General features: G+C 34.3%; 4 protein-coding genes and 1 pseudogene across 9 annotated transcripts; 4 read left to right on the top strand and 1 right to left on the bottom strand.

Moving 5' to 3' along the window:
- The first annotated feature begins 65 nt into the window (after positions 1 to 65).
- Positions 66 to 3,252, top strand: LOC111283598 (glycosyltransferase BC10-like). Of its 2 annotated transcripts, XM_089758795.1 has the most exons (8): positions 66 to 423; positions 998 to 1,175; positions 1,416 to 1,516; positions 1,602 to 1,673; positions 1,770 to 2,188; positions 2,307 to 2,357; positions 2,482 to 2,553; positions 2,658 to 3,252. In XM_089758795.1, exons 5-8 carry the CDS (start codon positions 2,078 to 2,080, stop codon positions 2,736 to 2,738), a joined length of 315 nt encoding a protein of 104 aa, XP_089614921.1. In that variant the 5' UTR covers positions 66 to 423; positions 998 to 1,175; positions 1,416 to 1,516; positions 1,602 to 1,673; positions 1,770 to 2,077; the 3' UTR covers positions 2,739 to 3,252. The 2 variants fall into 2 exon arrangements, 1 of the variants encoding a protein (XP_089614921.1); XR_016341094.1 differs by lacking the exon at positions 66 to 423 and adding an exon at positions 445 to 863 and having other exon boundaries at positions 2,108 to 2,188; positions 2,307 to 3,252.
- Positions 3,253 to 4,377: 1,125 nt separating this feature from the next.
- Positions 4,378 to 10,366, top strand: LOC111283625 (condensin complex subunit 2-like). 4 transcript variants are annotated; one of them, XM_022872193.2, is made up of 13 exons: positions 4,391 to 4,881; positions 5,069 to 5,170; positions 5,652 to 5,769; positions 6,194 to 6,264; positions 6,334 to 6,394; positions 6,472 to 6,672; positions 6,763 to 7,046; positions 7,137 to 7,281; positions 7,376 to 7,632; positions 7,731 to 7,764; positions 8,770 to 8,906; positions 9,155 to 9,265; positions 9,933 to 10,366. In XM_022872193.2, the coding sequence occupies exons 1-13, from the start codon at positions 4,624 to 4,626 to the stop codon at positions 10,128 to 10,130; spliced, it is 1,977 nt and encodes a 658-aa protein (XP_022727928.2). In that variant the 5' UTR covers positions 4,391 to 4,623; the 3' UTR covers positions 10,131 to 10,366. The 4 variants fall into 4 exon arrangements, 3 of the variants coding, with proteins under 3 accessions (XP_089614923.1, XP_089614922.1, XP_022727928.2); XR_016341095.1 differs by lacking the exon at positions 9,933 to 10,366 and having other exon boundaries at positions 4,378 to 4,881; positions 8,712 to 8,906; XM_089758796.1 differs by lacking the exon at positions 9,933 to 10,366 and having other exon boundaries at positions 4,380 to 4,881; positions 8,770 to 8,880.
- Positions 10,367 to 12,686: 2,320 nt separating this feature from the next.
- LOC111283662 (fatty acid 13-hydroperoxide lyase, chloroplastic-like) lies at positions 12,687 to 15,195 on the top strand. The gene is made up of 2 exons (XM_022872236.2): positions 12,687 to 13,361; positions 13,969 to 15,195. The coding sequence occupies exons 1-2, from the start codon at positions 12,876 to 12,878 to the stop codon at positions 15,001 to 15,003; spliced, it is 1,521 nt and encodes a 506-aa protein (XP_022727971.2). The 5' UTR covers positions 12,687 to 12,875; the 3' UTR covers positions 15,004 to 15,195.
- Positions 14,987 to 17,090, bottom strand: LOC111283665 (uncharacterized). Its single transcript, XM_022872238.2, has 3 exons — positions 16,671 to 17,090; positions 16,339 to 16,362; positions 14,987 to 15,528 (listed from the first exon to the last, which is right to left on the bottom strand). The coding sequence occupies exons 1-3, from the start codon at positions 16,861 to 16,863 to the stop codon at positions 15,182 to 15,184; spliced, it is 564 nt and encodes a 187-aa protein (XP_022727973.1). The 5' UTR covers positions 16,864 to 17,090; the 3' UTR covers positions 14,987 to 15,181.
- A 7-nt stretch (positions 17,091 to 17,097) lies between these two features.
- On the top strand, positions 17,098 to 19,794 carry LOC111283664 (uncharacterized; annotated as a pseudogene). The gene is made up of 2 exons (XR_016341096.1): positions 17,098 to 17,732; positions 17,838 to 19,794. The product of XR_016341096.1 is annotated as an uncharacterized LOC111283664 (transcript).
- Positions 19,795 to 22,314: the final 2,520 nt, after the last annotated feature.

A 22,314-nucleotide genomic window follows, 5' to 3' on the forward strand; every position in this document is an offset into this window, starting at 1 on the left:
TCATTTTATATTTGTTTTTCATTTCCATTTTGGCCAAGAGCCCGAAATGTAAATGTGAACAATTGGGATCTGTACTCAAAATGTTTCCCATCCAGCAGATTCAATGCAAGATTTCAAGTATTCAACATCGTTCCTTTTCCGTCAGCAGCAATTGTGAGATTAGTTATTGTTGGATGTATCTCAAGGCCTCTTTCGAAATGCAACTGATCTTTATAGTTTCAGATTCTCCCAAGAGATCTGTCAAGAAAAATTGCCTTTGAGAAAGTGCCTTTAAACACCAAGTACTTGTGCTATAACTCAGCATGGTTTACCCGGCTGCAATCCCTTCTAACACCTAATAGCATACGACCGGAGGAACCCTGAATTGAAATCTGAATGTGGCAAATAAACACGTTCGCGTGCTTTACTGCAAGTCTATAACAGGTTTTCTTAACAAACTCCATCTCGATTTCCATCAAAAAACAAACTCTTAAGTCTAAGGAGCTTTACGCTTCATTCTACTCTAATGCAGTTAAACCTATATATAAATGCTCTGCTCCAATCTCAGTGCTGTCACCCCGAAAATCCCTCACTCTCCCATTCACATTGCAAACTAAGCCATGAAGAGGAAAAGAGCAATGTTATCACCTGCACGCCAACTCTCCAAGTTTGGCTCAAAACTCGTCATCCTTGTCTGTCTTGTGCTCTTTCTTTTGGCTTTCCTCAGACTTCACTTTCACCCCACCCTTCGGTCTCTGATCTCTATTTATCATTCATCTCGTGTTTTAGATGATGATCCCTTTAAAAGTACTCCTAAGATCGCTTTTCTCTTTCTTGCTCGCGCAAACCTGCCTCTGGATTTTGTTTGGGGCACCTTCTTCAAGGTTTTTAGTTTTATCTTTCTTTCAAGTAATAGAAGAAACCCGGAAATGAATATTACATTGTGATGTAGGCTTTGAAGCTTGAAGTGTATAAGATATTTATCGCTTGTCTTCCTTGTGAATGGTGAAATTTGCAGAATGTTGATATGGGAATGTTCTCAATTTATGTTCACTCGGAACCTCGTTTTGTTTTAGACGAATCGAACACACGGTCAGCGTTCTTTTATGGTCGCCAGTTGAATAATAGCATTCCGGTACATTGCTAATACTTGAACAGCCTCTGCTGATTTGAAAGCCTCAGTTTCCGAATACCAGGTGCTAATACTTTGCATATAGTTGCATTACTTTACAAACAAGTATCCTGCTATGAGTCCAAATTGGTTGTATGATGGAGAATACTAGGAATTTAACCTAGAATTTGTATTATTGATATATACTGTGATCAGGTATGATATGTGAAATAAGTTGATTACTTTAATTTCGACTGCTTTTATCTGTATACTTCAAATCCAAAGTGCTTGGTTTTCATAATGGCTATGGATATTCATGTTGCAGGTATTATGGGGAGCAACAAGTATGATAGAAGCAGAGAGATTACTAATTGAAGCTGTCCTAGATGATCCAGCAAATCAGAGATTTGTACTTCTCTCTGATAGGTTAGTAGCGGTGCATATTTTGAAACTCTTATTCCTAATATAGATCAACTTAATTTTGTTTCATGATGAGTTCTTTATTTTACAGCTGCATACCTTTGTACAACTTCAGCTATGTGTACAGCTACTTGATGTCTTCTCCCAATAGCTTTGTCGACAGGTATATATAATGATAGAGTAAATTGGTTTGAATTTTCTCAGTGATGTAACAAATCTTCTAATTGCATATGCAATAGTTAAGCTGAATCTGCAGTAGCCTGTTTTGTATAGCTTTGTTGATGTTAAAGAAAATCGCTACGGTCCTGCAATGTCACCCATCATACTAGAGGAAAAATGAAGGGGTCTCGGGTTCTTCCATTCTATCTCCTTTACCTGTTCATTTTTCATCTCACCATTTAAGGAAGCTATATTTCTCAAGTGGATGCATCTTGAAAAGGATCTCAGAATAAAAGTTCTATGAAAAGGAACAACTTTCAGGCATTTCTATAATATAAGTTGTTTATTTCAAAATCTTCTGTGATTTAAAACATAAAACTTTGTTTTTACCAGTTGTTTGATTTGTCTATGATGAAAATTTACTTGTATTTATTTCAGTGGATCGCGTTGATCAGAAAACATGCTGCAATTGTGGTAGATGATGATATTGTCTTTCCTGTTTGCGGGAAATTTTGTAAGGTACTCCATGGAAAACCTCATTTTACAAGCCCCTCAATTTTCATCTGGTTTGAGCACTACTCTACTGCAGTTGAATGCAGTTATTTAGATTGCTTCTAATGGTGTTACTTGTCTTCAGCGTTGGCCGCCTGCAGACCTAAGAAAGAGAAGGCAGATGCTGCAGGCTTCTGTAAGTTAACCAAGTCTTACCATAAAAGGCAAAACACTTCTGAATCGAACATTTAATATTTGTATACAATTAAAATTCTTTGTGGTTCAATCAAGTGATTGATTTTGTTAGCAATTATGCGTAGGAGCTAGTTCAGAATATTCAGAATGGCCATAACTGTATACCTGATGAACGCTACATCCAGACACTGCTCAAAGTAAGCAACTAAACTGCTATTCTACAGGTTAATGATCTGTATCAAAGCTTGGATTCCCTGCTGTATACCTTTTTCCCATCCTTTTCTTTTACTTGTACAATTAGATTAGTGGGGTTGAAAATGAGCTTGAACGAAGAACAATGACTTATTCATTATGGAATCAATCTTCTGATGGAGAGGAATGAGCTCATGGCACCCTTTTCAGTTCGCTTACGCTGATGCAAGTCCCCGACTAATCCAAGGAATAAAGGGGTGTACTGAGCAATGAACATTGGCTAGCTTTATACCACTATTCTATGAGTTAACCAAACTCGAATGGACACAGGACATCAACCATGTTTATTATGAGCATGAAGACCAGAAAGAGCTGTGCCATGTTAATATCACAACAGCTCCTTGTTTTCTATTTGCAAGGAAGTTCACTCCTTGGGCAGCCGTGCGCCAGTTGACTGAGTGAGAGCTTCATTCATCTTCAATGATGCTGCTGCTGCTGCTGTTGTTGTATCTGATGCAGCAACTTGATAACGTAATAGCATAGAATTAGGAAAACAGAACATATATTAGTTGTTAAAAGCTTTCAGATTACAGCTGCAAATGATTTACAGGACTTTCACATGTCGTACAAAGTAAAATTTGACACAAAAAATGAAGCAGAATAATATTTGGAAGATGGGAGTCATGGAGGAATTGCTCAAAGAATGGATTCAAATCTCGTGTCACAGCCATTGTTACAATTTCTTTCTGCCAAATGTATGCCATTTTCATTGGTAATACATTTTGAAACTCCTTGTGTTATGCTACGCTCATGAATCATGATTGTCTAGTCTTGCACTCCCAACCAGTTTTAAATATCACTGGTACAGAACATAAATATAACATAACTATGGATAAATAGATCTTTTGGGAAAATAGAAACAAAAAAAAAAACCACTTCATTATGGTTTTTATTTATATGTGTTATATATGTTAGGGGATGAGAAAAATTTTGACCATGGCATTACATGGGTCGAGTCAGGTTTCCATTCGTAGAGATGTTTAATCATGCGTCTTCCCATTAAATCAATTTGATTTAAGATTAATTTTTTTTTTTAAACTTTAAGGGTTTATTATGATATTATTCGTTACATAATTTTATGATGTTTCATATTATTTTATGATTTTTCATCATAATTTTTATTATGTCTTTTTTTTTTTTTAAGTATTTGATATGATTAGATTTTATCATTTATTTTATTTCGATATCTTATTAAGTGATCAGATTAATTTATCATATTTATCCGTTAAAAAATTTGATATGAAATCAATTTGTTAAAATGTACAACATCAATATTTATAAATTTAACAAGTTTTTTTTATCTAATATGTAATTAATATATCTTAACTATTTTTTTTAATTTTTAGTGTGATATTTACATGTTAAGCATGATTTAAATTCGATTTTAAATTCAAATTTTAAATCGAAGTCTAATTTATTATTTTAATAATATTTTTATTTAAATATAAATATAAAACATTTTTTTTTTGTTAATTTATTATTTGATTAAAAAAATTATTATTAACCCAATTCATTCAAATCCAAATAAATTGAGTTGAATCGAATTTGAAACAATATTTTAAAAGTAATAATCTAGTGTTATCCGATCCGATACTGTTTATGTACACTTCTACTTTAAACAATTAAATTCATTGTTTGTCGAGAATAATTGTCGATTGTCAAACCGTAAAAACACAAAAACCAAATGGAAATATGGAACTTTTTTTTTTTTTGTCAAGAAAATTGAAGGGTCAGTGGGAAATGCGCTGAGAGCAAGTAAAATAAACAAACGGTCTTGATTCATAGATCTCTGAATGCGCGCGCAAACACAGAGCCACACCGTAAAATTACCTTTCATCAATCAAGATTCAAAGCACAAATTGGAGGGAAAAGAAAAGAAAAAAAAAACAATTTTATTATAATTTTTTAATAACAAAAGAAAATCTCTCTTTTTCCTCAATTCAAATAGACGTGCTCTGAACTGAACCAGGCTCCGTCAACCCCGTTGAAGAAGTAAAGCCTAAGCCCCTAAGCCAATGGCCGAAGCCCTAAGCCCGAACCCTAGGCCGAGGATCCCTATTGCCTGTCGCATCCAATCCCCCACCAGCCCCTTCTTCTTGGGCTCTAACGACGACAAACTCGAGCGTGCCCAGGCTCGAGCCGCACGAGCAGCCGCCATCCGCCGCAAGTCCGTCGCTTACCATGCCCAGCCTCCTACAGATCCCGATCCTTGCCTCGCAAAAGACCAGATTCTCGAGTTGTTCCAAAATTGCATCAAATTGGCCAGTGAAAATGTTTCTAATTCCCCTTTCTCTCTCCCAATTACTTAATTATATGAAGATTGGTTTTTTTTTTTCTATTACAAATTTAACTACGTTTGTGTATTTTTTTTAAATTAAGAAAATTGTTAGTGATAGCATTGGAGTTTTGGTGGTTGAATTTTAGTGTCATTTTCTCTGCATTTAATTTTTTTTGGGGCAGAAAATTAATCAAAAGAACACTTGGGAGCTGAATTTAATAGACCATCTTCCTGATATTATCAAGGTTGACGAAGAAAATGATGCGGAGACGAACTTCCAAAAAGTATGTTGATCATTTTTCTTATGTTTGATTTGGTAGAGTATTGAATAAAAGGATATTGAATCGACCCAGAACTAGAATTCGAACAAAAATTCAAACGAAAAAGTTGGGGATCTAATAGGTCATTTCTGAGGGAAAAATGTTGCACTTTTTATTGCTTATTTATTGGGAAAGGCATTTCGTTTTAGTTACTAATTTTATAGCAATTTTAAACTGAAGAAAATTGATGCTTAGGCTGAAACAAGAAGTTACTAGAATGATGTTCTGAATCAGTGCATCTGCATTTTCAAGGGACCATGTTTCAGACTATGAGTAACTGCTGTGAAAATGTTATGCAGCTGAAGCCAATGGTTATAACTGTGAAAGCAAAAACTTTTAGAAATGTTTGGAGAAAAAATGCCAAAAAAATTATGGGTTAGTAATTCATATTGTTATCACCGTTTTCTTCATGTTTAATGAATGGGTTTCATTTTATATTGTACAGGCCAGTTGTACTTTGGAAGCTGGTGTTAAGATTTACTCATTGAGAGTGGATTCGGTTCATTCAGTGGCATACAAGGTTCTTGGTGGGATAAACAGAGCAGGTCAAGAAAATGAGCAAGGTTGGGTTTCTTTTATAGTGGTACCAGCTTATTTCTCTCTATCACAGTTTGTATGTCTGATTTTTCATTTGTCAATGAAAGCACTCTGTGGCATTTGCTTTTCTTCAGATTAGCTTCTTGGTTTTGCAAAACTGGTAAATAAAGGAACAAAGCATACATTTATTTCATGGTTTGTGAGTTTCCCTCTGTTTCTTCAACTTTAGGTCTAATACAATGATACTAAGTTATTTAATTATTCGACAAGATTGAAGTTTGAACCAACCACAAAATTCTAGAACCTCGATTAGTGCATACTTATATTATCAATAAACTTTTTCATGGAAAAATGAGAATAGGTTATGGTCAAAATTTTCTTATCTGTTGACTTGATTAGCTTTATTCTGCCAGATTTCTAGCTAAATGTGATATTATGTTACAATGCCAGATTCTGTGGTGGAGGATGCCAATGTTGATACCGCACAGGAAGGCAATCGAAAGAAAGAGACAGAGAAAAAGGTTTGTGGTCTTTAAACTTAAAGAAATTTCTTATTCTAACTATATATTAATAAATGTCTATATTTGCAGATGTCAGCTTTATCAACATTGGAATCTTCTTTTGAGGCTCTTAATGTAAAGAAATTTGATGGTAATGACACATGCCAACAATCTTGATTCCGGTGTGAGGTACAAGCTTTGATTATGATTCCATCTTTTTGTTTTCAGTTGCATTTGCAGTTGATCCTCTCTATCATCAAACATCTGCACAATTTGATGAAGGTGGAGCCAAGGGTCTGCTGTTGAATAATCTTGGTGTTTATGCTGGATGTTGGGTTCTCTTTGATTCATTCGAAGTGCCAGGGAAGGAAATGCCTTGTTCAAATCAACAAGATATATCTGAAACAATCGATCTATCTTTTGCTGGAGGTTTGTCTTTGGTTTTCCCTGGCGTGTTTTGACATCTTTATCTGAGAAACTTAGGTTTTTGATGGCTGTCGTTCTTTGATCTTTTGACAGAATACCTTGAGCGTATGGTATTGAACATGCGAGCAAAGGATGAGATTTCACCGACTCTCAAGAATATAGTCTATCTATTTGATGAAGATAACAGAAGGCCACAGGAGAACTTTTCCTGCAGCCAGAGATCAACAGACCAAGTTGATACTATATATAATAAAAGTGAGTTTGATGGTGTTGCATTTGAGAGTTTTGAAGCTGATGGTTTTGATCATGATGACCAACCAAGCATTGTTGATGAGGACTTTAATGAGGCAGAGCCAACTTTTACAAGTTATGATGAGGTTTAACACATTCCCTTCTCTTAATTATTGGAAGAGGGTAAGAATAGAATTGTATGCTTATTATTTATAAATTGTAATTGAATTCCACAGGATACCGAGCAATTTTCTTTCAACAATCCTGATGCAGGCGACAAATATGAAAAGGTTGATGAATATTTGCTCATGAGCTTGGGATTTCCTTTGAAACAAAATGCATGGGCTGGTCCTGATCATTGGAAATATCGAAAAGCTAAAGGTACATGTCATGGGGCCATTGGAAGGTGCTATCTTTGATCAACCTTTTTTTCTTTGCTAGTTCATTAACATGATTTTTAGTTTGAATATCATAGGTTCTGAGGATGTCTCTAATGAAGAAATTACAGAAGTGTTAACAACAAAGAAAGGCAAAAATAAGAAACAAGCTGAGCCTGATATTGATTTCACAAAAGCCTTGGATAACGAAATGCCAGACATCTTTGCGCCTCCCAAAAATCCCAAGTCTTTACTTCTACCTTCAAACAGAGCATCTTGTAATACAAAGCTTCCTGAAGATTGTCACTATCAACCTGAGGATCTTGTCAAATTGTTTCTTTTACCCAATGTGATGGTAATGTGTGCCACCAGTTTGCTACTAAAATGTGACTTTTGTTGAAATGTTTTTCTCCCACTTGGCTTTCTTGACATAAGATACATGTTCTTTTGCAGTGCCTTGGTAGAAGAAGGAGAAGAAAGTTGTCAGGTATTCTTTGTTCTCTCATAGATACTTCTCAAATCTTGGTATTTTTCTTGAATGTCTGTGAACTGCCTATCATTCGAGTCTACCTATTCCATGTTGGTAGGACTTGCTATGTAGTTTATGTCATATTATGCTAGTTGTTTTTTGAATATAATTCTCATATCTCGAGGGATCCACTTCTTCCTTTTGTTTTCAATTGTTAGCTATGGGGAGAAGAGGTAGGCAGCTCCCATCTTCCTTGTTTGGAAGATTTTCAAGGTTTCAAGGGACAGATCTATCCTAGAGAAGGTGTTTATATTTCCTGTTGTGCTCCTAACTTTTCCAACTAAAACTAAAAGTTTGCTCTAATAAAATAAAAGTGTATACTGATACAGTTTCAAGTTATCTTGTACTTCGCTTTCCATCTATTCAAATGAAAAGGAGAAGCACTGCTTCATTTCATCTCGCACTGAATCCTGGTTAATCGGGTTAGATGGGGTCAGGAACCTAGATAAATGAAACCTTTATCACCCTTATCTCTCTTCCTATTAACTTTGAACATAGAAGTATCTATGGAACCTTTTCTTATTAGCCTGGAATAATCTTACATGATTGACAAGAATCCTTTTTTTTTGGAGTTAAATCAGTATGTATGAGGACTTATTTTCATGCATATTGTTTTGTTAATTTTTGTCTGACAATCATTTCTCCAAATAAGTTATAGCTAAAAACTGGTTTTTACTTGTTATTTAGCTTTGGGATATAACATAAATGTTTACTTCTTTTAAATATTTTAAAATATTTAATTTGATTATGATTTTTTTTTAAAACCTTTTCTTCTTGGCTCACAAATACATACACAGAACTTTTTCCTTGCTTCTTTTTATATTTTCATCTTAATAGTTGCTTTCTGTTTTGTTTTTCATAGATTAGATCTTGTTTTCAATGTTTGTATTGATGATAAAATGCAGGCCGTTTACTGATATACTATGGTATAGTTTTTATCTTCACATCTTACATGATTTTCAGACAAGTCAAGTGAGCAGTGTGATAACTATGATCCACAGCCATCCTGGGAAGAGCAAAGTGTATTTAGTGGTTTTGACAATGAAATTGATCATAGTGATGTTGATGACTCTGGTATGCTTGTTTCTCAGCCTCATCAGGTTAGTCTTATAGACTTTATTTCTGTTATTTCTCCATGTGAGCCCTTGATGGTGCCCACTTGAGAGAAACAAGGAGTTATAGGGACTATATTTTGGATTTTTAGTAAATTACAACCACTACTGCTTTGAGGGTTTAGATAATAGGCCCTGTGATGGGTTATTTTTAATTTAAGATTTATCTCATGTCTTAAATATGTAGTTAAATGCTACTTCTTTTCTGGTTCTCATTTTTCTTATCCTATTTTCAGGTTAGTAAAATTGAATTACATTATGATAAGACGTCTAAACAAGTTGATGTCCAAAATTTGAAAGAAACTCTTTGGGGCCATTTACAACAATCTCCAGGAACATCATTACAGGTATACCAATTTGATATTGCTTTTTGTAACATTCGTTTCGTTTTCAGAGGCAATTAATTGATGATCATGGACCCTTTGATTAACTGCATGGTATATGAAGATTTTGATAAATAACTCACTTGTTCTAGTTCTATTTCCTACCTATAATCAAAAGGGAGCTTATTTCCAAAACTTCATCAATAAGAACTTTGTTATTATTCATAAAAGTTGAAAGTTTCTTTTGGGGTGTTAATCCATATGATTAAGAATTGAGTTATTCTTTTTTATTTTGGGTGTGTTACCCCAACTTTAGATGTCATGTTGGTATATTGACTATTTATTATTGGCAAAAGAATCAAGGAAGCAAAATTTTAATTGCTTCATCCCAAATTGAATTTTGTAGTTTGGACTGTAGTTATAAGAAAAACCTTTGATTTGGGCTTTACTAATAGTTTAATGCTTAAACTAATAGTTTTTCTGCTAAAGAGTTTTGAAATGTAAAAACAATTCAGAATATAGAGAAGCAGGATTTTGGGTTGTCTGAAAAGGGAAGGACATTATCTTGAAATGTCCCAAAGCAGGAATCGAGACATTCAATTTGCAACATATGTATTTTGTGTTAGGCTGTGTTCATTTTATTGTTAATGAAGTTGTGAATTCTAACTTTGAACATGTTTGATTTTGCAAGGGCCCTGAAGAAATGGTATCTTTTAAGCATCTCTTGGCTAGCTTTCCTGTTGATTGCAAAGCTGCTGCAACAATTGATGATATCTCTCCTCATCTGTGTTTCATATGCCTGCTACATTTGGCCAATGAGCATGGACTGAGCATCCTAGGTTGTCCCAACATGGATGATCTTGGTATAAAACTTCCGCCACAGCGATAAGCGCCCAGGTGAAGTGATTTAGATCATCTCTCAACTCATACTGCTTGTAAAAATGTTTGTTAACCTGGTAGCTCGGCAACAATTGATGAGCTACTGGTAATGTTGTAAGCCTGATCTTGTTCATACTTCTAACTAGGTTACTTAAAGACCGCAGCTCAAAACTTAAGAAATTGATGCTCTGTATCTCACAAAGCCCACATTCATTCTAAACTAAGTCGATTTTTATTGACAGCATATTGTTTCTGACCAGCTGCTGCACATTTTACAGTACAGAATTGGATTATTTTTGCTCCTTATCTATAAGAAAATATGCCCCCCAGATATGTGCCACAACTTGGGATTGTCATCACTGCTGATTCTGAGATTTATAATTGATAAGTGGCTCATATCTGAGATATATGGATTACTGGATCCCACATCAGCAGCTTGCTTGTTTCTATTCTAAGTTTTATACGACAATTAATAGGATCCAACTTCACACCAATAATTAAAGGATAGAACTCGCTTGCTTGTTTGAAACATGTAAGGATCCATTTAGGTCTCGGAGATTAGTTCAAATAGATGTCATTAATAAGTTTAAATTTTAAAATTTAAATTTTAGGCGGAGATCCCTTTTGTGAAAAAAATTCAATTCAATATCTAAACATTTAAGTTTTGTTATGAAAAGAACAACGTTCGACACTGTTTTTTGGGAAAGAAAGAAGGGAAGAGCCAAAGAAAACGTGAAAAATGCTGATGGTGTTTGTCATGTCTTGTGTAAGGTAAGATGTCTTGTTTTAGACAGATATTTGATGGAGGGAGTGGTGCAGAATGGAGATTGAGAAGGGAACACTGCAAAACACATGTGATGGGATAGATTTATAGACGGGGACCGCTTCAATGGCTGCATTTATGACTTTTTAAAGGAAATAACTATGAACACAAATTTTCCGGACAATGATTCATCACATGTGCTCTCCATTATTTCGGTGCTTTCCTTTTATAAATTAAAACATTTTAAAATGGTCAATTTTGATTAAAAATTGATTTAACTCTTACTTTATGATTAAATTTTTAAAAATTAAATTTAATAATAAAATATGTCTACAAATGCGATAAAAAAATTTTAATCGAATTCTCAAATCCGATATTATTTATAAAACACTTTTTTTTTTTTTAATCTTTCTAACCACATATTTGTATGCACATCTATAACTTTTACGGCAACCATATTTTTAATAGCTCTTGTTTCCTTTTTTGTTAAGGGTTTGGACTTTTAAAATTAAAGGTAATAGTTTGGATTAGATTTAGTTTATTTTTTTAATATTATATAATGTTATAAAAATATAAAATTTAATTCAATTTCGAATTAAATTTTCATATTAAATTTTATTAATTTGATTGGATTCGGTTTATTAGTTTTTAATTTTTAAATTTTATATATTATTTTAATATAAAATTTTAATATATTTAAATAAATTTTGATATAAAATTATTATTTTTATTTTATAAAAATTTAAAATATATATAATTCGATTCTTTTTTTTAAGTTTTTTATTTTTCGATTTGAATATAATATATACATTTAATATTCAAACTTGATTTGAATTAAATTAAAAAAAATTAACCATAACATTATAATTTCAAATTAATTTTTGAATTTTTCATTTTTTTTTTTCATCCTTATTAAGTGCCAACTTTCAAACCTTGGCTCCTTATAATCTAGAGGTTATCCCAAGTGTGAATTGTCATCGTAGGTAATGGGAAAGAGAGTTTTCTGTATGTATATAAGATTTTGAGATTGTTAAGTTTTAACAAAGAAAAATGTGGATGTAGAGAAATAAAAAAAATACATGTAAGAGGTTGATTAACAAGAGCTTGATTCAATTAGTAAAAATTATTTGTTTTGATATAAAAGTTTTAAGTTTGAGTTTAATTGATTATTTTTTATTGGAATAATTTAAATAAATAATTTTTAATTATTATTTAAATTATCAGATGTTATATATTTTATTTTAATTTAAAAAATTAAATAACTTATTTATTCGTAAAATTATAAAAAAAAAAATTGCATGAACGGTTCTTCAATTGCATTATATAAACAAAATTTTTATTTATTTTTTCCTAATAATTATCTTTGCACTAAGTTGTTTGCAATAATGGCTGTGGTGGGACAAGTTTGGAACACCAGCGGGCGATGTTTTTGTTTTGTTTGGCTTTTTTTTTATGTCAGGTCTTGATTTTTTGCTAGGCTGAGAATTGTTGATAGCTGCAAATTGCTATTTGATTTTAACGGAAAACAAAACAATTTTATTATATATTATATGTAATAATTAAATAATTAATTATTAATTATTTTTAATAATATAATTATATGACATGTCTTGAAAGAAAAGAAGGTTTACTAAAAATAATGTTTCATGTAAAATTTTCTACTAATTAAAACAAAAGAATTGGCCAAAAAAAAAAATGAAAATAAAAGAAGAATCCAAAGCATAAGGACTGAAAACAAAAACACTGTCCAAAAGAGTTTCACACAGTTACTATAAAAAAAATCAATATATACAGTTAAAACATGAATTGGCCTGCATCATTGGAAAAAAATCCAAACAGAACCTTCATACTTCTTTTTCCATCTTTTCCCTGGTAATGAATCCCTCATGAGCATGCTATCAGAAACCCAAACTTGTTTGGTAATTGCACATCTGATCCCTCTTCCCTCTTAAAAGAAACAAAGACAAATTGTCGAACTCTAGTTAGAGCTCCATGGCCATGGCTACCATGATGATTAGCAGAATGATGAGCTTATCCCCATCATCATCATCACCTGCTTCTTCTTCTTCTACACCGTTGGCAAGTCAGTCACTCTCAGCACCATCATCAAGAAGTTCACCAACCAACCTCCCGCTTCGTACAATCCCAGGAACACATGGTTGGCCTTTGGTAGGACCAATATCCGACCGTCTAGACTACTTCTGGTTCCAAGGACAGGACACCTTCTTCAGATCAAGAATGGAGAGGCACAAGAGCACCGTTTTCCGTACCAATGTTCCTCCAAGTTTCCCGTTCTTTCTGCGAGTGAACCCCAACGTCATAGCTATTGTTGACTGCAAGTCCTTTGCTCATCTTTTCGACATGGAAATTGTGGAGAAAAAGGATGTTTTGGTAGGGGATTTCATGCCCAGTGTCAACTTCACTGGAAATTCCAGGGTTTGTGCTTATCTTGACACCTCTGAGCCAAAACATGCCCAGGTATGCTTTTTTTTCTTTTTTTCCCTTCTCTCTTACTTTGTTTCCCTTGCAATCTGTTTCAAAACTAGATAGCTTTCTGGATTCAGGGTCGTTTTCTGGTTGTTAGATTGCTATGAGGTAAGAATAAGATTATGTTCTATCGACCTTGAAAGATTTTATGACGCTGTAATGTGGAAACGGGAAAGTAACAATCGGTGGAGAAGTGAGATCATGTTCTATTGCAGATGAGATCAGATAAGGCTTTGACTCTGTTAAAAATCATTAAAGAAAAGCGGAGTTCGAATGGTTCTTCAGAACTTTGAATTCAACAAACAAAAATCAAATAAACTTTCCCCCACCAATATTGTAAACAATCCTTGGATGAATCAACATAAAGCTAAAGCTGTTTTGAGGATCCTGGGCCACTACAGGATCAGTGCCAGTGTCAAGGGACCACATATTTATGGGTGATCCTTTCTTTTTTTGCCATGAAACACTAAATCAAGATAGATTCTTTGTGTTCTGTTTGTATGTAATTTTTGTAAAATCTTTCATTTTATTTTATTTTCCCTAAGGAATTTGTCTATGTTACTTAGATTGCATATTTGCCATTTGATATCTTTAACAGCTGAAGAACTTTGCTATGGACATCCTCAAGCGGGGCTCCAAGGTGTGGGTGACAGAACTTATAGGCAACCTGGACAAATTCTTCGACACCATTGAATCCGATATCTCCAAAAACGGCAGCTCAACTTACCTCTCACATCTCCAAAAGTTCATCTTCAATTTCCTCTGCAAGTCCCTCGTTGGAGCCGACCCTGCCGTCGACGCTGATATTGCCAATTCCGCTACTTTCACCCTCGACATATGGCTCGCCCTCCAACTCCTCCCCACCACCCCTATCCGAGTTATTCAGCCCCTAGAAGAGATATTTCTTCACTCTTACACTTACCCTTTTGCACTCGTAAGTGGAGGCTACCAAAAACTCTATAACTTCGTTGAACAGCACGGTAAAGATGTTGTGCAGCGCGGTGAAAAGGAGTTCGGCCTTTCGAAGTCCGATTCCATCCACAATTTGCTGTTTGTTCTTGGGTTCAATGCCTATGGTGGCTTCTCCATTTTTTTACCTACATTACTCGCCAAAATAGCTAGTGACAAAACTGGGTTACAAGCCAGGTTAAGAGAAGAAGTGAGAAAAACATCTGGGTCGACAGCAACAAGATTGAGTTTTGACTCGTTGAAAGACATGGAGCTGGTGAACTCAGTTGTTTACGAAACGTTGCGGTTGAACCCGCCTGTTGCACTTCAATATGCAAGAGCTAGGAAGGATTTTCAACTCACTTCTCATGACTCGATTTTTAACATAGAAAAAGGTGAGTTGTTGTGCGGGTATCAGCCTCTGGCTATGAGAGATGGTAAAATTTTTGATGATCCGGAGACTTTTAAACCTGACCGGTTCGTGGGGAATGGGAAAGACTTGCTGAGTTACTTGTTCTGGTCGAATGGGCCACAGACCGGGTCGCCGAGCGAGTCAAATAAGCAATGTGCAGCAAAGGACTATGTGACTCAGTCAGCTTCATTAATTCTAGCTCGCATGTTTCAAAGGTATGATTCAATTAGTGGGGACTCTAGTAAAATCACAGCCATTGAAAAGGCAAAGTGATGATAGATTAGATAAGAGTATGCATAGTGGCATTTTGTTGTGGACCAATGTTCATGATTACATGGCGCTTAGCGGTAAGATGCAATAAGTTACTGCAGAATCAACGTGTAGAACACGGAGCAGTATGAAAAAACAAATACATTTTCTAGTAATTTTCTATGAGGCAATTGTGGATCAATTAGGCAGACTGAACATTACCCTGTAACTGCATATGAGATTTGGCAGCCCCTTCTCTCCATCCTTTTTGACGAGCTCTTAATTCCCACATTGCTGTCAATTTCTTCTGAGCTGCCATTGCTGCTTCAGCTTTCTCCCTTGCTTCTTCACATGTTTCCATCCCTGAATTGCACTTGTCTGCTTCCTTTTGATACTGTGATGCTATCTTCTTAGCCTCAAGTAGTGCCATGTTAGCGCGTTGCTTACTTTCCAAAGCTTCAGCTTCTCTAACCTTCAATTCTTCTGTCAAAAGTTCTGCAGAGTTCTTTTCAGTATCCTCACTCACCTCTGGATCATGCTTTGCACAATCTGCAGAATATTTAAATTCAACCTTCAACACACCAACATATCACCCTGGAATAAAATCAGTTGATCCGCAATTTGTACAAATCTTTAGAGGAAGGCAGTGGTTTTGTCAACACAATACAAGAAGGTTACTACATTTAGTATTACATCCATATTCAAATTACCTTAGATCACATATTACCACAATATCAATTATCAAGTAATTTCAATTGAAATAAGTTACAAGAATGTAATTAATGTTGAGTTCTTCATGTGACTAGAGAGCAATAACTGAATAAAACAGAAGGATAAGATGAATTATTGAAAATTACTGATCTCACTTCATGATATATAAGGCAAAACATCCGTGAAAGGACAGTTGACAGCTAAAAGAAACTGATATGAGCAAAAATGGTCATATAGTAACCAAGAAATCCTGAATCTGTCTGCTGTCAAGCTAAAGTTAGAGGTGATCCAAAAGGCATAACATTCAAAGAAATAAATGAAGAAGCCGGTGATAACCATTCTCTAATTTTCCTAACGAACTCTCCCACTTTTTCTTGTAGTCATAGGGTATTGAGTTGACAGCCAAGATACATGCTTACCAAAAGACAAGGAAAAGTAAAGCTTAACCTGATCCTCTCTCTCACTCTCTCACTGATACATGCTAGTTAGACAAGCAGATATAGGAAGAAAAACTAACTTAGGACATCTCTAAACATCACAAGCTTTACGCTCACGGATAACCAAAAATCACCAATTTTTTCTTTGAACTAAGTCACTTAGTTCCATATTCCAATAAACAAATCCATGATAAAGAAACCGGAAACTGACCTGCAAAGGAAGCATTGCTCAATCCTGCATAAATTTAAGACAGAATCACAAAATTAGCATAGCCAAATTAGGACAGCATGCCACACATGTGAGGACGCATAAAACAGGCATAAGTCTCAACTTTCAACAATTAGCTGCATCATTACCAAGCAGTACTTACATAGCCAGGTTATGGAATATAAATGTGTTAAGTAAAAGATTATGCCTTTGGAGCAAATTACACACAGAATTTCACAAAAATTCTACCTGGATTGGAAAGGAATATTGGGTTAACATAAAATTGCCAAACTCATTAAGAAAAGAGAAGAGATCTAGCCCAGATCTGGAAATACCTTCAGGGATTGTGAGAAGAGGCTGGGAAGAGCAATCACAGAGGCAAGGTGGGCAAGTGTTGGAGGAGTGGCTGACGGCTGCTAAGCCTTCCATGAAATGCCAGTACAGCGGCGGACCCACTAGGTAGCCGAACAAACACAGGCCCAATAGACCCAACCCCACCTTCAACGCCGCCGTCTGGTTCACTGCCATCTCTTTTTCTTCACTTTTCAAGCTACCCAAATCAATTTTTATAGATTCAGAGAGCAATATGATGCAGTATTCGGCAAATGTTAAACCTAACTCTACTTCTTCATGCTCGACAGTCAACACCGATTTATTTGCCTTGTTTATGGTTTTTGATTCCACGGTTTTTGACAGTCATAATTTTGCGGGTGGGTTGTCACTCATTGATCGAAGTTGTAATGAAGAGAATGTGAACGGGAACAAAGTCACAAACTGTTCTGGCAACAACACGTAGGTGTTAGGACTTATGACCATGGCTGCATGCATGGGGCCATGGGCCAAGGCTTCTTCAAGTCCATGCATTTTAGACACCTCTCAGATCACTCACTCAAGCCCATAAGCTCGACTCGACGAGTTGGGTTTCAGCACAAGTTTTCAACCAATTTGATCTCAAAAAAACAGAAATTGAATCCTGGTCGGAACTCTGGAAGTAAAAGCCAACACTCAATCAAAATCCTGCCTTTCAAATGAAAAGCAATGAGATGAAGAGATGACAGAAACTGGGAAAAGGGTAAAGCAAAAGAATGGCTGTTGAAATCCCGAAGGATGTAATAACCCAACTACAGATCTCACTTCGCAAGCAAGCCAACGTCCCTTCCTACGATCCAAAGGAGTCGTCGCTTTCAACTCTTCCTTCCCTCCGTCACTCAATCTCTGACTCTCCCCATCTCCTCTGCCTTCATTGCAATGCCCATCTCCTCCGAGGCCCCGACTCCCTCCTTTGCATCTTCTGCGGCAAACACCAGACCAATATCGACGTGCCACTTCAGCCTATCAAATTCAAGTCCACTTCCGGTTACAGCTGGTTCCTCCACTCCCTTAACTTAGATGGATCTGTAAGCTCGTCTTTTTTATATTATTTTCCTGTTTTAAGTTTTATTTTATCCTATAAAAATGAGGGCATTGAAATTTCTTGATAAAATAAAACTTGGGTATTGTAGGAAATTGTGGGAGAGTCTTTAGAAGGGAATGAATCGAACAGAGGGCCTCGAGAGGTGTTTCTGTTATCTGATCTTTTGGATTTGGAAATAAGATGGAAAGATGCCGAGCCTGATGAAGTTGAATCTGGTTTGAGAAGGAATAATCCATTGAATTTGATTGGACTTGATCTTGATGATTATTTGTTAACTGAAAGAAAAGGAGTTTCTGTTTCGTTACCATCCCTAAAGAAAGAGATTGATTCTACTGGAAGTAATACGTTTGAATCGCGTGAAAACCTTAGTATGTTTGAGAATTATCAGGATTCTAAGAATAGTGGCTCTGTTTCTGCTGATTCTAAAACTGATCACAATGCTACTAGCTCCCAGTTATTTGATTCTTCTGTAGGTTCCTCTAAGGATCTTTCTTCCCACATGGACATTGTCTTTGGACAGGGTAAAATTTTATTTGATGAAAAAGAAAAAGGCAATCAAACTTCTTGGGAATCGAAAACGAACAGCTGGTTTCAAGATGACATGCAGAGTGATTCCACTTCAGAGGTGAGAATAGACAAAGCAAACATTTCTTCTTCTTTGAATCTTGACTGGATTCAAGATGATAACGCACAAATCAGTGCCAGCAATGCCCCTGGTAAAAAAACCACTGATGATGATGATTCAAAGTTAACTCGGCAAGGTGAAAACTTTGATGCAACTGTTGACGTTATGGATTCTGGAACAGCTCAGAGGGTTTCTTAATTCCCCCTCCATGAACGTTGATTGGCTTCCAGATGATCAATGGTTAACAGGCAACAACAAGGCACCTGATAGAAAAACTGTTGATGAATCAGACAATTCATTTGGAGATTGGAAATTTTAAAAGCTCAACTGCTAGGCTAGATGCTTCTAGTCATTCTTGGAAACAAGCTGCTACTCCTGCTAATCAGACCATAGATGATAATGATGACTTGTCTGCTTCCAGCAATGATTTTACTAGCTCAACTAATGCAAAAGATCCTTCAATTATTTCTCCCAAACAAACTGTCCATCACGAGAAGCCTTCTATTGAAACTTCTGAAACACACTTGTTCGGTGTGGGTAACAATTCACGTAATAATAATTTTGGTAGTTATACTTATATCAACCTGATTTCTTTCCAGGGGCATTCAGCCATCAACATGGCTCTACTGAAATAAATATTATGCGGCCGGAAGCTCCTGTTTCAGACAGTTGTGTGTGCTTATTCCGACAATTTCCTTCTAACAGAACTGAATTTTTAAAGTATCAGACAGGTCTGTTTAAACTCATCTATTCGTAAGTTGGTTGAACTTGGTTACCTGCAAGATGCACGAAAAGATGTCTAAATTTTTATATTTTATCAAGACATTTTTTTAATTATTTTTTAAAGTATGGTAAGTCATAGCTTAATTGGTAGCTATGCACCCATCCAAAAAGAGATACTTGTTGATGAGCAGAACTGGATGAAAAGGATTAGTTGGATTTAGACTAAACTTTATTATTTGTGACTTCCTCTATGTGGGGAATTTAAGCGGCCATATCATCTATGCTTTGTGCCGAAATGCATTTTTACTTTTGTCAGAAGACTTTCAAATTTGTAGAGTGACTCTTCTGTGTTGTGTCAGATCTCTGCTGAGTACTTCCATTGTTATCTGACTCAGGGAATTTATTTTCAGTTTTTTTTTTTTTTTTCCAGTTCTTGATATTGAGAATCCATTGAGCTTCTTCTGTGAAAAACCTGTTTTCGATCTCTGAACAAATTGTCATAAATGCTTCTGGCCCTACTGCTTGCATGAGGCCATGGAAACTACTTGTTCTTGTTTTCTTCCTGGTGAAGATCATGTTAAACCAAGCCCATCTCACTGCTTCCCCCAAAAATCATGGGCTTGCATGAGCATGCACATGAGAGAGAGAGAGAGAGAGAGAGAGAGAGAGAGAGAGAGAGAGAGAGAAACAGACAGAACCTGAGGAGAAATTTCCTATATTTGCTTTCACATGTTTCAAATGTAAGAGACGATGGTAATAAAAATGCTGAAGTTGCAAAAGATGGAGATTTTTCCACTGCATTAACAGCCTCAAAAACTAAGATTGGCAATCCAATCCGTATCTGTCGAGTATTTACCCAACCCTATAAGATTTTTTTATAAAAGAAAAATTAAGTTTTGGGTCGAATATTTTCTTTAAAAAAAGTTAGGATTGGGTTTCGTTCAAGCCCAATTCGACTTAATATATATATATTATTATTTATTTATTTTTATATTTATATTTTTTAAAAATATTTTATATTTATTTAATTTTATATTTATATTTAAAAATTAATATTTTATTAATTTCAAATGAAATTAAATTGATTGTAGATTTAAACATATATGATTTCAATTGAATTCATATATTAAAAAATAATATTTTAATATCATATCAAATCAAATTCAAATATTAAATTCATAAAATCAGATTAAGTTTGAAATGAAAAAAATTTATCTTACTCTGATCCAACCTATTATCATCCATATCAATTATCAAAAACTGATAATACGAAGGTGTTGATGTCACAAGTGCATGATGTATCTTTTATGCTGGAAGTCAAATCTTTCAATACCTCCAAAATTAAATAGATGCAATTAACTTTCTAAAATATTGGGAGCCATTTTTCCCCCACTCAAGTTTCTACTGTTCTATCGGTTCTTGTCTGCTTTGTATTCTAGCTTTGATTGGTCCATGGATTTGTATTCTTTCCTGTAGTTCACAAACCAAGAAATTTTATGAGCCATTGTGATTTTGATTTGGATAAGAAAGTCTACTTTTTCAATCGTGTTGGAATTGGACTGAAGTGTGAACTTGAGAATATTTCCATTATCCTGTGTCGTTTTATCCAGAGAATTTGGACACTTTTTGAGCTCATACGCACTATTTTTTTTTCCTTTGCTTTTAGGCATCGTTGAAATCATTCTGACAATGAATTCGAGTTTTTTTTTTTTTATAAACAAATTAGTAAATAATAAATTTATAATTTAAATCTTCATTATTTATAATTTTTTTTATTTTTATGTTAGGATCGTTTTAATACCAAAAAATTAATAAAATAAAATTTTATAATCTTTATTTTTTACAATAAAAAATCGACTATTTGTTTTTTAAAAAAATTTCAAGAATTTATTTTAATATTATCTCCATAAAAATAGAAAATTATTACAATAAAAAAAAAGATTAAGTGGAGGGTTTGGATTTCATTGCATTTTTAGTGTCGTGCAGTTAAATTTATTGTATTATCAATTAAATTTAAATATTAATTTTAGTGAGATTTATTCAGCATAAATTTTTTTATAATTTTTTTTAATCATTATTATAATAACTTTTATTATTATTTTTATTTTCATCAAAATTAATTTTATCATTTATCTAAATGAATCTTAAGATGTGATTATCATGTGATAACAAATATATTCACCACAACTATAATTGAAACTAAAAATGTGATTTTCCAATATATATTCATGGTCAAACAAAAGATCGGCCATGAAAGGGTGCATCGAGGCCGCAACATGTTTTTCTCGATTGTCATGTTGATAAAGAAAAGAGAGCAAAAATTAATGATGTTTTGAAATCCACATTTGGAAATCTAAGATGGCATCGACGTGTAATGTTTGGTAACTCTTTTGGACAACTCGTTTGAAAAACCATCGTTCTGAATCATGCGCAGCTCAAATATACGTTGCAGCCGAATGTTTTTGCGTCTTTGTTCCAAACTTTCTGCTTTTAAAACAGCTGTTGAAAGTGGGCAGAAACTTTAGAACATGCAGGCTCCAGCAACTTGGTCAAATTGGAGAAATTTGGGGATTGGACTGTTTAACTAATTCCTTGGACCGCATGCCAACTTTACTTGTAGTTTGGTCCAACTTCTCCTTCGGATTCAAATCAAAATCAAATGCACGATTTATCTTTTTCTATGTTTTTGACGTTTTCACCGTAAGTGGGTGGCTCAAGGATTGTTCACCTTGATGATACTCTTTTTTCTTCAAATTCAGTCGATTTTTCGTTGAAATTATTTTAAATATATAACCTTCGATCATTAATTTAAATTATCAAATATAATATATCTTATCTTAATTTAATAAATTAAATAATTTATTTATCTTTAAATTTTTCGTATATAAATTTATTTTAACATTAATTAATATCTGTTTCTTTGTCATTTACATAGTTATCGTTGCGTGATATTCTTTAACATTGGTTAAATCTTTGTTTTTTCGTGATTTTACATTCAAACATTATTTTTTTATTTATTATTAATTAATTTTAGATTAAATATTAATGTATTATCAATAAATTTGTTAAATTTTTATTATTCTTCATGAGTTTATCACGTAATAATTTTTTTTATTTGGATTTTTAGTATTGAATCTATATCTCAAAATCAAAGAGTGTTGGATGATGTTATTCTAAATTAATTAAATCTCGAGTTTCACATCAAGTATTTTTATTT

Source organism: Durio zibethinus, chromosome 3 (genome assembly GCF_047325235.1).
Source record: "Durio zibethinus cultivar Kanyao isolate XHJ-2024 chromosome 3, ASM4732523v1, whole genome shotgun sequence".
Lineage (NCBI taxonomy): Eukaryota > Viridiplantae > Streptophyta > Magnoliopsida > Malvales > Malvaceae > Durio > Durio zibethinus.

Excerpts from the sequence above, each read along its gene's own strand:
- LOC111283662 (XM_022872236.2), top strand. The coding sequence starts at position 12,876 with ATGGCCATGGCTACCATGATGATTAGCAGAATGATGAGCTTATCCCCA. Across the intron at positions 13,362-13,968 it reads CTGAGCCAAAACATGCCCAG|CTGAAGAACTTTGCTATGGA; the intron begins GTATGCTTTTTT and ends TATCTTTAACAG.
- LOC111283665 (XM_022872238.2), bottom strand. The coding sequence starts at position 16,863 with ATGGCAGTGAACCAGACGGCGGCGTTGAAGGTGGGGTTGGGTCTATTG. Across the intron at positions 16,363-16,670 it reads TCTTCTCACAATCCCTGAAG|GATTGAGCAATGCTTCCTTT; the intron begins GTATTTCCAGAT and ends AAATTTATGCAG. Across the intron at positions 15,529-16,338 it reads GAGCAATGCTTCCTTTGCAG|ATTGTGCAAAGCATGATCCA; the intron begins GTCAGTTTCCGG and ends AATATTCTGCAG.
- LOC111283598 (XM_089758795.1), top strand. The coding sequence starts at position 2,078 with ATGATGAAAATTTACTTGTATTTATTTCAGTGGATCGCGTTGATCAGA. Across the intron at positions 2,189-2,306 it reads TTTGCGGGAAATTTTGTAAG|CGTTGGCCGCCTGCAGACCT; the intron begins GTACTCCATGGA and ends ACTTGTCTTCAG. Across the intron at positions 2,358-2,481 it reads GGCAGATGCTGCAGGCTTCT|GAGCTAGTTCAGAATATTCA; the intron begins GTAAGTTAACCA and ends AATTATGCGTAG.
- LOC111283625 (XM_022872193.2), top strand. The coding sequence starts at position 4,624 with ATGGCCGAAGCCCTAAGCCCGAACCCTAGGCCGAGGATCCCTATTGCC. Across the intron at positions 4,882-5,068 it reads TCAAATTGGCCAGTGAAAAT|AAAATTAATCAAAAGAACAC; the intron begins GTTTCTAATTCC and ends TTTTTGGGGCAG. Across the intron at positions 6,395-6,471 it reads TAATGTAAAGAAATTTGATG|TTGCATTTGCAGTTGATCCT; the intron begins GTAATGACACAT and ends TTTTGTTTTCAG.